The 12,697-nt window shown below is 40.8% G+C and overlaps 1 protein-coding gene across 4 annotated transcripts in view; it reads right to left on the bottom strand.

Annotated features, from left to right (window-relative positions):
- CFAP299 (cilia and flagella associated protein 299) overlaps positions 1 to 12,697 on the bottom strand; it is a 192,870-nt gene that overhangs the window by 129,829 nt on the left and 50,344 nt on the right. For all 4 annotated transcript variants that reach the window (XM_070756937.1, XM_070756938.1, XM_070756935.1 and 1 more), the window contains exon 3: positions 2,708 to 2,798. In XM_070756937.1, the coding sequence (XP_070613038.1) occupies positions 2,708 to 2,798 (91 nt within the window). The remainder of the gene's footprint in view (positions 1 to 2,707; positions 2,799 to 12,697) is intronic.

Genomic DNA, 12,697 nt, shown 5'->3' with positions numbered 1-12,697 from the left:
AGATAAAGAAAAGACCTGGTCATGGCTTACAAGTGGAACACTCAAAAAGGAGACAGAAGCACTAATACTGGCGGCACAAGAACAGGCCATTAGAACAAATGCTGTCAAAGCCAGAATTGAAACATCAACAGATGATCCAAAGTGCAGACTATGTAAAGAAACAGATGAAACAATCAATCACATACTCAGCTGCTGCAAAAAGATCGCACAGACTGACTACAAGCATAGACATGATGCAGTGGCACAGATGATCCACTGGAACTTGTGCCGGAACTACCATTTACCAGTGGCAAAGAACTGGTGGGATCATAAGCCCGAAAAAGTGGTCGAAAATGAGCAAGCAAAACTACTGTGGGACTTCAGACTTCAGACTGACCGAATTCTGAAGCATAACACACCAGACATCCGGATTGTGGAGAAAAAGAAAGTATGGATCATCAACATCGCAATCCCAGGAGACAGCAGAATTGAGGAGAAGCAGCTAGAGAAATTAGTGAAATACGAAAATCTAAAAATTGAGCTGCAACGACTCTGGCATAAGCCAGTGAAAGTGGTCCCAGTGACACTTGGCACGCTGGGCTCAGTACCAAAGGATCTCAGCAGACATTTGAAAACCATTGGAATTGACAAAATCTCCATCTGTCAATTGCAAAAGGCCACTTTACTGGGATTGGCAAACATAATTTGCCACTACATCACGCAGTCCTAGGTGCTTGGGAAGCGCCCGACTGGTGATGAAATACGAAATCCAGCATAGTGATCTCGTTTGCTGTGTTGTACTGACATAATAATAATAATAATAATAATAATAATAATAATAATAATAATAATAATAATAAACCATTTGAAAACCATTGGAATTGACAAAATCTCCATCTGTCAATTGCAAAAGGCCACTTTACTGGGATCGGCAAACATAATTCGCCGCTACATCACGCAGTCCTAGGTGCTTGGGAAGCGCCCAACTGGTGATGAAATATGAAATCCAGCATAGTGATCTCGTTTGCTGTGTTGTATTGACATAATAATAATAATTTATTAGATTTGCATGCCGCCCCTCTCCTTTCATAGGCTGCAAGGATATCAGAAGTGCTAAGGTAGATTTTCAGCCAACACAATATACGTGCACATTTCAAACCCTGCCCCTGCATCCCAATTTTGTGAAAAAATGGGCCGGTTTTTCACTAAAAACGTGGTGCACAGAAATTTTGGGAGGCCTGCATAGTGCTCCTAGGGGCCAGGGAAGACAAAAACTATTTTTCTTACTTACCTCTTCAAAATCTTGGTTCGACTTATACACTGATGCGTTCTTATAGTCCAAACAAAGCATTTATAGTCCATACAAAACATTTGTCAGACCAATTCTTGAATACAGCTCACCTGTATGAAATCCACACAGGCATTAATACCATTGATGGAGTCCAGAAATACTTCACAAGAAGAGTCCTGCACTCTTCCTCACACAACAAATTACCTTACTCCTCCAGACTTCAATTACTACGTCTAGAAAATTTACAGCTATGCCGCCTCCAAACTGATTTAACTGGTTTTCATAAAATCATACATCACAATGTACCCCCTGCTAGCGACTACTTCACCTTTAACAACAACAACACAAGAGCACACAATAGATAAAAACAAAATATAAATCGCTCCAAACTAGACTGCAGAAAATACGATTTCAGCAATAGAGTGGTCAACGCCTGGAATTCACTACTGGACTCTGTTGTTTCTTCCTCCAATCCCAAAATCTTCAACCTTACATTATCTACAATAGACCTCTCCCCTTTTCTAAGAGGTCTGTAAGGGGCGTGCATAAGTGCACCTTTGTGCCTTCTGTCCCTTTCCTAATGTCTTTTTTATCTTTTCTATCTCTACTTTATATTTATATTTTTCTCATCATTCCTATCACCCATTTCCTCCCAATTAGGACTGTATGACTGTAACTTGTTGGTTGTATCCTACGATTTTTATTAATATTGATTGTTTCTTCATTGCTTATTTGACCCCTATGACAATCCTTAAGTGTCGTACCACATGATTCTTGACAAATGTATCTTTTTCTTTTATGTACGCTGAGAGCATCTGCACCAAGACAAATTCCTTGTGTGTCCAATCACACTTGGCCAATAAAATTCTATTCTATCCTAGTCTCCCTTAATTTTAAAAATTCAGCAAAAACATGTGATACATACAGAACATAGTTTGTTGGCTATGAATAAATTAACTGCCTTGAAATGGCCCTTGGTTGGGCCTAGAGGCAAAAAGGAGCTGTGACGTTCCTTCAATATACCAGGATGATCCAACAGAAAAAACATATAGCCCCTGCCTGGTACAAAGCTGAAGGGATCAGATCTGGTGGCCTAGAGGTTAATTCTCTGCCTTACAAAGCAGAGAAGCCCCAGGATCAAATCCCAGTAAGGGTACGGCTAGCTGATGAGGCCAGAACAAGGCCGAAATAGCGCTATCCTAGTCTCCCTTAATAATAATGTTGCTAGGGATTACATTTGGGGATACCTCCCAATTTATCACAAACACACAACACCATTCCTGCCCAATTCGGAAGTTGCACATAAATGACTTTGACCTGCATGCCTGTTTTTCCGTGTGGATGTGATCAGATAAATGTTCTGATTTTTAATGCCAATGTCTGAATGGTAGATATTCATCGTGCGACGTCTATATAGAACTTTTTAGATTCACTCACAGACATCTTCCCATTGCGGTTGGCTTCTTCCCTCTCTGCCAGGGCTTTCAGAAAATTATCTTTCAGCTCCTTTCCAGCACTTGACAAAATTCTAGAAATGAAAACAAAAAACAGAGCATGGTGTTTATCTTGCTTTCTTCATCCCCCCCTGAAAGAAAACAAAATTTGATGAATATTTCTTGAGAATCATTAAGTGTTGTACCACATGATTTTTGACAAACGCATCTTTTTCTTTTATGTACACTGAGAGCATCTGCACCAAGACAAATTCCTTGTGTGTCTAATCACACTTGCCCAATGAAATTCTATTCTATTCTATTCTATTCTATTCTAAAAGGTTTAGGGACGAATATAATAAGACTTCAGCAACAGAGTGATCCATGCCTGGAATACACTACGTGGCTCTGTGGTTTCTTCCACAAACCCCAAAAACTTTAACCTTAGACCAGTGATGGCGAACCTTTGTTCCTCAGGAAGCCAAAAGAGTTTGAATGTGCGCTATTGTGCATGCATGAGTGCTCACACCCATAATTCAATGCCTGGTGAAAGCAAAAACAACTTCCCCTGCTCCCTGGAGGCCCTCTGGAGGACGGAAATGGGCTGTTTCCCGACTTCTGGTGGGCCCAGTAAGCTTGTGTTTGGTCTTCTGCATTCACAGAAGCAAAAGAATCACTGAAATCTCCCAACATGCATCCTCTCATGAAATTTTGCTTCCTGCTCATGCGCAGGAGCAAAATCTCACTGGGACGTACCCACGCATACACCAGAGACCCGAAAGTGCACGGGCAACTCTGGTTTTACTACTGGTGTGGTATCCTCATCTGTACTGGTAGGAACCTGCTACTGGACCTCACCCCATTCCTAAGAGGTCTGTAAAGGGCGCGCATAAGCACACCATTGTGTTCTGTTCTGGGCCTACACAGATTGACAACTAAGGAAGAATCCCACTCGATGCTATTTTAAATCAAACTCTTTTATTATTATTATTATGTCAGCACAACACAGCAAACGAGATCACTATGCTGGATTTCGTATTTCATCACCAGTCGGGCGCTTCCCAAGCACCTAGGACTGTGTGATGTAGTGGCGAATTATGTTTGCCGATCCCAGTAAAGCGGCCTTTTGCAATTGACAGATGGAGATTTTGTCAATTCCGATGGTTTTCAAATGTCCACTGAGATCCTTTGGCACTGCGCCCAGCGTGCCAAGTACCACTGGGACCACTTTCACCCGCTTATGCCAGAGTCGTTGCAGCTCGATTTTTAGATCTTGGTATTTCACTAATTTCTCTAACTGCTTCTCCTCAATTCTGCTGTCTCCTGGGATTGCGATGTCGATGATCCATGCTTTCTTTTTCTCCATGTTTGTTTGTTTTGTTCCTGTAGCTCATTTGTCGATGGCTGCCCAGGTTTCACAGCAGCCACCGCGGTCCTTTTTATCCTGGGCGATGACCGAGCCAGTATGGACTTCTTTTTGTTTTGTCTCTCCATTAGTTTAAATGGGTTAGGTACGTTTAGTCTGGCTCCTCTGCTTTGACCACTCTGGCAAGGTTAGACCTACCAGTAGTTTACACTACCACCGGCAAAGCTCTCAGCTTCATTGAAGCACACAAGCCCCACTACCACGACAAGGCGTACCCATCAGTGGGGGTATTATTATTATTATTATTATTATTATTATTATTATTATTATTATTAAAATTTGTATGCTGCCCCTCTCCGTAGACTCGGGGCGGCTAACAGCAATAGTAAAAACAATGTACAATACAAATCTAATATTTAAAAATCTAAAAACCCATAATTTAAAAAGACATACACACAACATACCATACATAAACTGTATAGTGCACCAGTTGCGGTCCTATCTGGACCGGGACTCATTGCTCACAGTCACTCATGCCCTCATCACCTCGAGGTTCGACTACTGTAATGCTCTCTACATGGGGCTGCCTTTGAAAAGTGTTCAGAAACTTCAGATCGTGCAGAATGCAGCTGCGAGAGCGGTCATGGGCTTACCTAGGTATGCCCATGTTTCACCATCACTCCGCAGTCTGCATTGGCTGCCGATCAATTTCCGGTCACAATTCAAAGTGTTGGTTATGACCTTTAAAGCCCTTCATGGCACTGGACCAGGATATCTCCAAGACCGCCTTCTGCCGCACGAATCCCAGCGACCGATTAGGTCCCACACAGTGGGCCTTCTCCGGGTCCCGTCAACTAAACAATGTCGGTTGGCGGGCCCCAGGGGAAGAGCCTTCTCTGTGGCGGCCCTGACTCTCTGGAACCAACTCCCCCCAGAGATTAGAACTGCCCCTACTCTCCCTGCCTTCCATAAACTCCTTAAAACCCACCTTTGTCGTCAGGCATGGAGGAACTGAAACACCTCCCCCGGGCATGCACAATTTATGCATGGTATGTTTGTGTGTGTGTTTGTTAGAAAAATGGGTTTTTTAAAAATATTTTAAAGTTATTTGGATTTGTTATGAATTGTTGTGTTTTATTGTGAGCCGCCCCGAGTCTGTGGAGAGGGGCGGCATACCAAACAAACAAACAAACAAACAAACAAATAAATAAATAAATAATAAATAAACAGACAGACAAACAAACAAACAAACAAACAAACAAACAAACAGGCCTGGGGAAGATGTCTCAGTTCCCCCACGCTGGACGGCAGAGGTGGGTTTTAAGGAGTTTACGAAAGGCAAGGAGGGTGGGGGCAATCCTAATCTCCGGGGGGAGCTAGTTCCAGAGGGTCAGGGCCACCACAGAGAAGGCTCTTCCCCTGGATCCCGCCAGACAACATTGTTTAGTCGACAGGACCCGGAGAAGGCCAACTCTGTGGGACCTAACTGGTCGCTGGGATTCCTGCGGCAGAATATATAAGAAGCAGTATTTTACAAGCATTATAATCCATTTTGATCACTTTTCCAGTCCCGGCTGATCAAAGCCAACATTCCATAGATGAGATTGATTGATTGATTGATTTGATTTGATTTTTTTAAAAAATACCGCCCTTCTCCTTAGGGCGGCTTACAACATGTTAGCAATAGCCCTTTTTCCCTCTCTTTATTTGCATGGAAGAAGAATTTTATAAAAAGTTTCTTTATTAAATTTTCACAATGAAGAAAATTCAGATCATATTTTGTTCCATTTTACAGATCATAAACTACCTTTGTGAGTGAGTTACATTATTTTTTAACCTATTACATTCAGTAGTATACATTAGATCTTATACATTTATTGTTTGGTGCTGCAACCCAACAGGACCGACACAGACTTCAGAGGAGAATCAGAATTGCAGAAAAAACAATTGCTGCCAATCTGCCTTCCATTGAGGACCTGTATACTGCACGAGCCAAAAAGAGGGCGGGTAAAATATTTACTGACCCCTCACATCCTGGACACAAATTGTTTCAACTCCTACCCTCAAAACGTCGCTACAGAGCACTGCACACCAAGACAACTAGACACAAGAACAGTTTTTTCCCGAACGCCATCACTCTACTAAACAAATAATTCCCTCAAAACTGTCAGACTTTCTACTAAATCTGCACTTCTATTCTACTAGTTTTTCTCATCATTCCTATCACCCATTTCCTCCCATGTTGACTGTATGACTGTAACTTGTTGCGTATATCCTAAGATTTTTATTAATATTGCTTCTTCATTGCTTATTTGACCCCTATGACAATCATTAAGTGTTGTATCACATGATTCTTGACAAATGTATATTTTATTTTATGTACGTTGAGAGCATCTGCACCAAGACAAATTACTTGTGTGTCCAATCACACTTGGCCAATAAAAATTCTATTCTATTCTATTCTATTCTAATACTGTATTTATTACAATTCCTGAGTGATAAATAAAGATATTTACAAGGTATCTGTAGTTCGTTTCAATTGTACTGTTACTTGTTATTATATTATTTCTATATTCTCTTTTGAATCCATTCATGCCATATTTGCCATGTTCTTTTTGGTTCGTTGATTTTATTTCCCTTAATTGAGTTAGTAATTTCGTCCATTTCCACACAAATATATATTTTATCTATTATTAAATTTTCAGTTGGGTCTGTTCGTTCTTCCATCATTGTACTGTTGCTAATCTTTTTTTTTAAATATTTTTTTAATTAAATTTTTATCACAACAAACAAACAAAAAAATCTTAAAGAAAAAGTGCCCAACACCAATAACCCCTCCACCACTTAGGGGGTTAAATTATTTACAGTAAATTTCAATTTCTTCCTTGGCTCCAGTTTACATTTCTTTACATACAAAGAGTGATTGGAGTTTATTTTTCACATTGTCGTCATAAATTCTACTTAAGATATAATCTTTCACCTTATTCCATCGTGCCATCAGCTTCTCCAATTTATTTTCATCAAAGTTATTTAATCTTATTTCCATAATTTCGAAGTGGATGTGGTCCACCATGTACCAGTACCAATTCTGAATTGTCCATTTATTGCTGTCCTTCCACCCTAATACCACTACTGCTTGAGCGCTTTCCAAAGCTGCTGTTTTGATTTCTTTAAATTCTCGTAATTCCCCATATTTAACTAGTGTTGCTGATTCTTTTGTGATTATCCAATTAATGTTTAGCATAGTATTTATTTCATTCTGTACTTCCTTCCAAAATTTTTGAACTTCAACACATTCCCAGAGCATATGCATAAAAACTCCTTTTATTTGGCAACCATGCCAGCAGTTTCCTTTTCCTTTCCTCTGGAAGTGTGCTAGTTTTACTGGCGTAAAGTACCATTTACGTAAAATTTTCCTTCTCATCTCTCTAATTCTTGTGTTCTTTATCTTATATATATTTTCTACTACTTCTTCCATCTCGTTTTCATTGATCTGTAATTCATTTTGCCAGTATCTTGTTAGGCCTTTAATCACTTCCTCTTCCACTTATACAAGTGCTATTGCTAATCTTGTTGCTATATTTATATGGGTTATAAGAAATAAAGTTTGTTTGGAGTAAAAATAACCCTCCTCCTTTGAACGCAAACAATGCAACTGTAGCAGGGTTTGTTTTTTTAATGGAGTTAGCCTAGAGCCGATAAAGTAACCTTTTCAAAAAAAAAATTGCGAATATTGGAGAAATGACAGGACCGCATTTCTGTTAGCTTGCTGTCAACTGTTTGCAAGGCTGTTGCCAATATTATGTCAGGTGCCGATTTCTGCTTGTCAGCCAAATCCGTGGGTCACCGTGGAAACCATTCAAACAAAGTACACAAGCAGTTGAAATATTTTTTTGGGGGGAAAAAATCCGCAAAAGAAAAACGAAAAAAAAAAAGCAACACCAGTCCTAACTTCTTAAGAAGTTTTTTTAATGTACGAAGTTGTAAATGTAGTTTTTACAATTCTCTGTTCATTTTATTAAAGAACGAAGTACAGTGGTGCCTCGTCTTACAAACTTTTCGAGATACAAACCCGGGGTTTAAGATTTTTTTGCCTCTTCTTACAAACTATTTTCACCTTACAAACCCACTGCCGCCGCTGGGATGCTCCGCCTCCGGACTCCCGTTGCCAGCGAAGGACCCGTTTTTGCGCTGCTGGGTTTCCCATGAGGCTCCCCTCCATGGGAAACCCCACCTCTGGACTTCCGTGTTTTTGTGATGCTGCAGGGGAATCCCAGCAGGGGAATCCCAGCAGCACAAAAACGGGCACTTCGCTGGCAACAAAATTTCGGAGGTGGGGTTTCCCAGCGAGGGGAGCCTCAGTGAAATCGCAGCATCGCAAAAATACAGAGGTCCGGAAGTGGGGTTTCGAGGACTTTGGTGTTTTTGCGATGCTGCAATTTCACTGATGCTCCCTTCACTGGGAAACCCCACCTCCAGACCTCCGTTGCCAGTGAAGCGCTCGTGTTTGCGCTGCTGGGATTCCCCTGCTGGGATTTCCCTGCAGCATCACAAAAACACGGAAGTCCAGGGGTGGGGTTTCCTATGGAGGGGAACCTCAGGGGAATCCCAGCAGCACAAAAACAGGCACTTTGGCTGGCAAAAGGGGTGAATTTTGGGCTTGCACGCATTAATCGCTTTTCCATTGATTCCTATGGGAAACATTGTTTTGTCTTACAAACTTTTCACCTTAAGAACCTCATCCCGGAACCAATTAAGTTTGTAAGACAAGGTATCACTGTACGTGGAATTAAGGCCCCTTAGAACGTATTTCCTGCACCTTAGATTATGTAAGTCACAATCAAAAGTTTTACAGCCCTTCCCTCCATTGAGCCTGGGCCAAGAAACGTCAAACGGTAAAGAGTTTTAACTTTCTTTCGGAAAAATTCACTTCCTAATCCAATTAGTCATTATGAAGACTAGCTTTTCTTGACACAATCCATACATAAGAAGGGGGTTTGAAAAATGATATTCTGCAGAAATCTTGTATTTACAGATAGGCCATTGCTTCATAGGGGGCCAAAATTCCTCTACTACGTTCATGTTTTTTTGAAACTTCAATGAAAAACACTTGGTTCCTTTGACCAGGGGGATAGAATAGAATATTATTATTATTATTATTTCTTAGATTTATTTATTGGATTTGTATGCCGCCCCTCTCCGAAGACTCGGAGCAGCTCAAAACACGCAATATACAGAGTATGAATAGAATAGAATAGGATAGGATAGAATAGAATAGAATAAATAGAATAGAATAATTCATTGGCCAACACAAGAAATTTGTCTTTGGTGCAGATGCTCTCAGTGTACATAAAAGAAAAGATACATTTGTCAAGAATCATGTGGTACAACACTTAATGATTGTCATATGGTTCAAATAAGCAATGAAGAAACAATCAATATTAATAAAAATCTTAGGATACAAGCAACAAGTTACAGTCATACAGTCCTAAGTGGGAGGAAAAGGATGATAGGAACGATGAGAAAAACTAGTAGAATAGAAGTGCAGATTTTATTTTATTTTATTTATTCATTTGTCCAATACACATATACATGGGAAGAGAATAGACATGAAGTAATATATAGAGAGATAAATGTAAAAATAGAGAAGATATATGAAAGGAAGAAAATATATATGATATATGAGATAAAGGAAAGACAATTGGACAGGGGACGAAAGGCACCCTAGTGCACTTATGTACGCCCCTTACTGGCCTCTTAGGAACCTGGAAAGGTCAATTTAGTAAAAATCTGACAGTGTTGAGGGAATTATTTGTTTAGTAGAGTGATGGTGTTTGGGAAAAAACTGTTGTTGTGTCTAGTTGTCTTGGTGTTCAGTGCTCTGTGTTCTGTCTGGGTCCCTCCAGAAGCAAACACCAACCCAAAAAGAGAAGATTTTTACACTGGTAAAAATCAAAGGCAGTTTATAGAATTCAAAGCAAACACAGGTAACATAAAATGTCCTTACAAACAGGAACATGCTGAAACTTCAAAGATGTTTCACGAAGGCCATGAAGTAAAACAGGATTCTTTCTGTCAAAAACAATGCTGGAGATAACAAACATACGCCTCCCCCAAGTCTTCCAGTCTTCTAGGCCACAAGCCAAGATCAGAGATGCCGAGAAGCAAAGCAGGGTCACAGAACTCCCAGTTGATAACTCTCCACATGGCTAAAAGGGCTGGCCTGCCTTTTAAACCCTGCTGAGGAGAACCACACCCAAACCCAGCTGTTGCCAATTCAGTGATGCCAATACCTTTCTAATTGGTCCCGTCTCTGAGCTGCACATCTCTGACTCATGTCAATTATAGCCTGTGCTTCCTCATCCAATGAGGCCAGGCTACTGGCTGGGGAGAGGCCCCCCCCCCGGGGCTCTCAGGCTGCTCCCCCTCATCCTCTTCCTGACTTTCCTCTCCCCCATCTGCCTGGTCCTCCCCCTCCTGTTCACTGTCCTCCTCCTCCGGGCCTGGATCCAGCAGAGACGCAGCCGGTCCCTGAGGAGCCTCAGGCTGAATCACAACAGCTCTGTAGCAATGTTTTGAGAGTAGGAGTTGAAACAGTCCAGGATGTGAGTGGTCAGCAAATATTTTCCCCGCCCCCTTTTTACTCATGCAGTCTACAGGTCCTCAATGGAAGGCAGGTTGGCAGCAATTGTTTTTTCTTCATTAAGCTAAAGATACCCAGTTCCCTTAGCTGGTTATTGCATGCGTCTTATTTCACAGTAAGAGCAAAGCTCATAAAATAGTATGTGCAGTCCCAGCAGGTCTTCTGTTAGAAAAACCATTATTCAAATATAAAAAGGAAACTTAGCTTCTCATAAAATTGTATCCTTGATGACAGATGGATGTCCTTACATTTCTGGAGTATATTTCATACAAAATACAATATCCTCTTATTTCCAAAACCACCTACACATAGCTCAGTTAAGTATGCATTTGTGGTTTGCCCGCTATTGCAATTTTCGTAAGTGTTTTCATGCCTTTTACTAAGTTGCCCAGAATATTTAGGAACTGAAGAGCCTTAGAAATGGACCAAATACTTTTTGTTGTGTGTTTGTTGCTTATGTTTTGTCTTGTTTTGAAAAAATATTTTTCATTGCATTGGCTGCCGATCAGTTTCCGGTCACAATTCAAAGTGTTGGTTATGACCTTTAAAGCCCTGCATGGCATTGGACCAGAGTACCTCCGGAACCACCTGCTACCGCACGAATCCCAGTGACCGATTAGGTCCCACAGAGTCGGCCTTCTCCGGGTCCCGTCAACTAAACAATGTCGGTTGGCGGGCCCCAGGGGAAGAGCCTTCTCTGTGACGGCCCCGAATCTCTGGAACCAGCTCCCCCCAGAGATAAGAACTGCCCCTACCCTCCTTCCCTTTCGTAAACTCCTCAAAACCCACCTTTGTCGTCAGGCATGGGGGAATTGAGATACCTCCCCCGGGCCTATATAATTTATGTATGGTATGTTTGTAGGTATATCTGCTTAAAAATAGGGTTTCTTAACTATTTTAAATTTTAAATTGTAAATTATTAGATTTGTCATGAACTGTTTTATTGTGTTGTGAGCCGCCCCTAGTCTACGGAAAGGGGCGGCATACAAATCTAATAAATAAATAAATAAATAAAAGAAATAAAAGAAAAGAAATGGACCAAATCAGGTAAATAAAAAGGCAGGAGCAACCCCCAAAATCAAGACCAATAACCCTAAACTTACAATGGTTTGCTTAGTGACCATTTGAAGCAGTGAAGGGCTGCAAAAAAAAATTCTATCACACTGTGGGCGTGGCTTATTTTATGGGTGAATAGAATATTGGAATGGATTTCTCCACTACGTTCAAGGTGTATGTTTTTTTGAAATTTCAATGAAAAACACTTGGTTCCTTTGACCAGGGGTATAGAATAGAATAGAATAGAATTTTATTGGCCAAGTGTGATTGGACAAATAACAATAAACAATAACAGTAGGCTTGGCGGGCCCCAGGGGAAGAGCCTTCTCTGTGGTGGCCCCGGCCCTCTGGAACCAACTCCCCCCGGAGATTAGAATTGCCCCCACCCTCCCTGTCTTTTGTAAACTACTCAAGACTCATTTATACCGCCAGGCATGGGGGAGTTGAGATATTCCTTCCCCCTAGGCCATTACAAGTTATGCATGGCATGTCTGTGTGTATGTTTGGTTTTATAATAAGGGTTTTTAGTTGTTTTATTATTGGATTGTCACATGCTGTTTTTATCATTGTTGTTAGCCACCCCGAGTCTACGGAGAGGGGCAGCATACAAATCCAATAAATTGTTATTATTATTATTATTATTATTATTATTATTATTATTATTATTTATTATAAAATGTCTCATTTAGCAGCAGAAATGTTGGGATCAGTTATGGGTCGTATGTCAAGGATTATCTGTGTGTAAACTTACAAGCAATGCTACTACAACTAAGACATCCCCAGATACAAATTTGCCCCTGAAGTAACCGATGACTGGATATAAGCCACAAGAGGAAACTGTTTTTCATGTTCGTTTCCCCTCTGACATTGGAGCTGCCAAACCACAAAATTTTGACTTACTCTTACTGGAAACAGAAATGTTGGGTTAG

The sequence above is a fragment of the Erythrolamprus reginae genome, chromosome 7 (genome assembly GCF_031021105.1).
Source record: "Erythrolamprus reginae isolate rEryReg1 chromosome 7, rEryReg1.hap1, whole genome shotgun sequence".
Taxonomy (NCBI): domain Eukaryota; kingdom Metazoa; phylum Chordata; class Lepidosauria; order Squamata; family Dipsadidae; genus Erythrolamprus; species Erythrolamprus reginae.
This window is presented reverse-complemented; position numbering and strand designations above follow the sequence as displayed.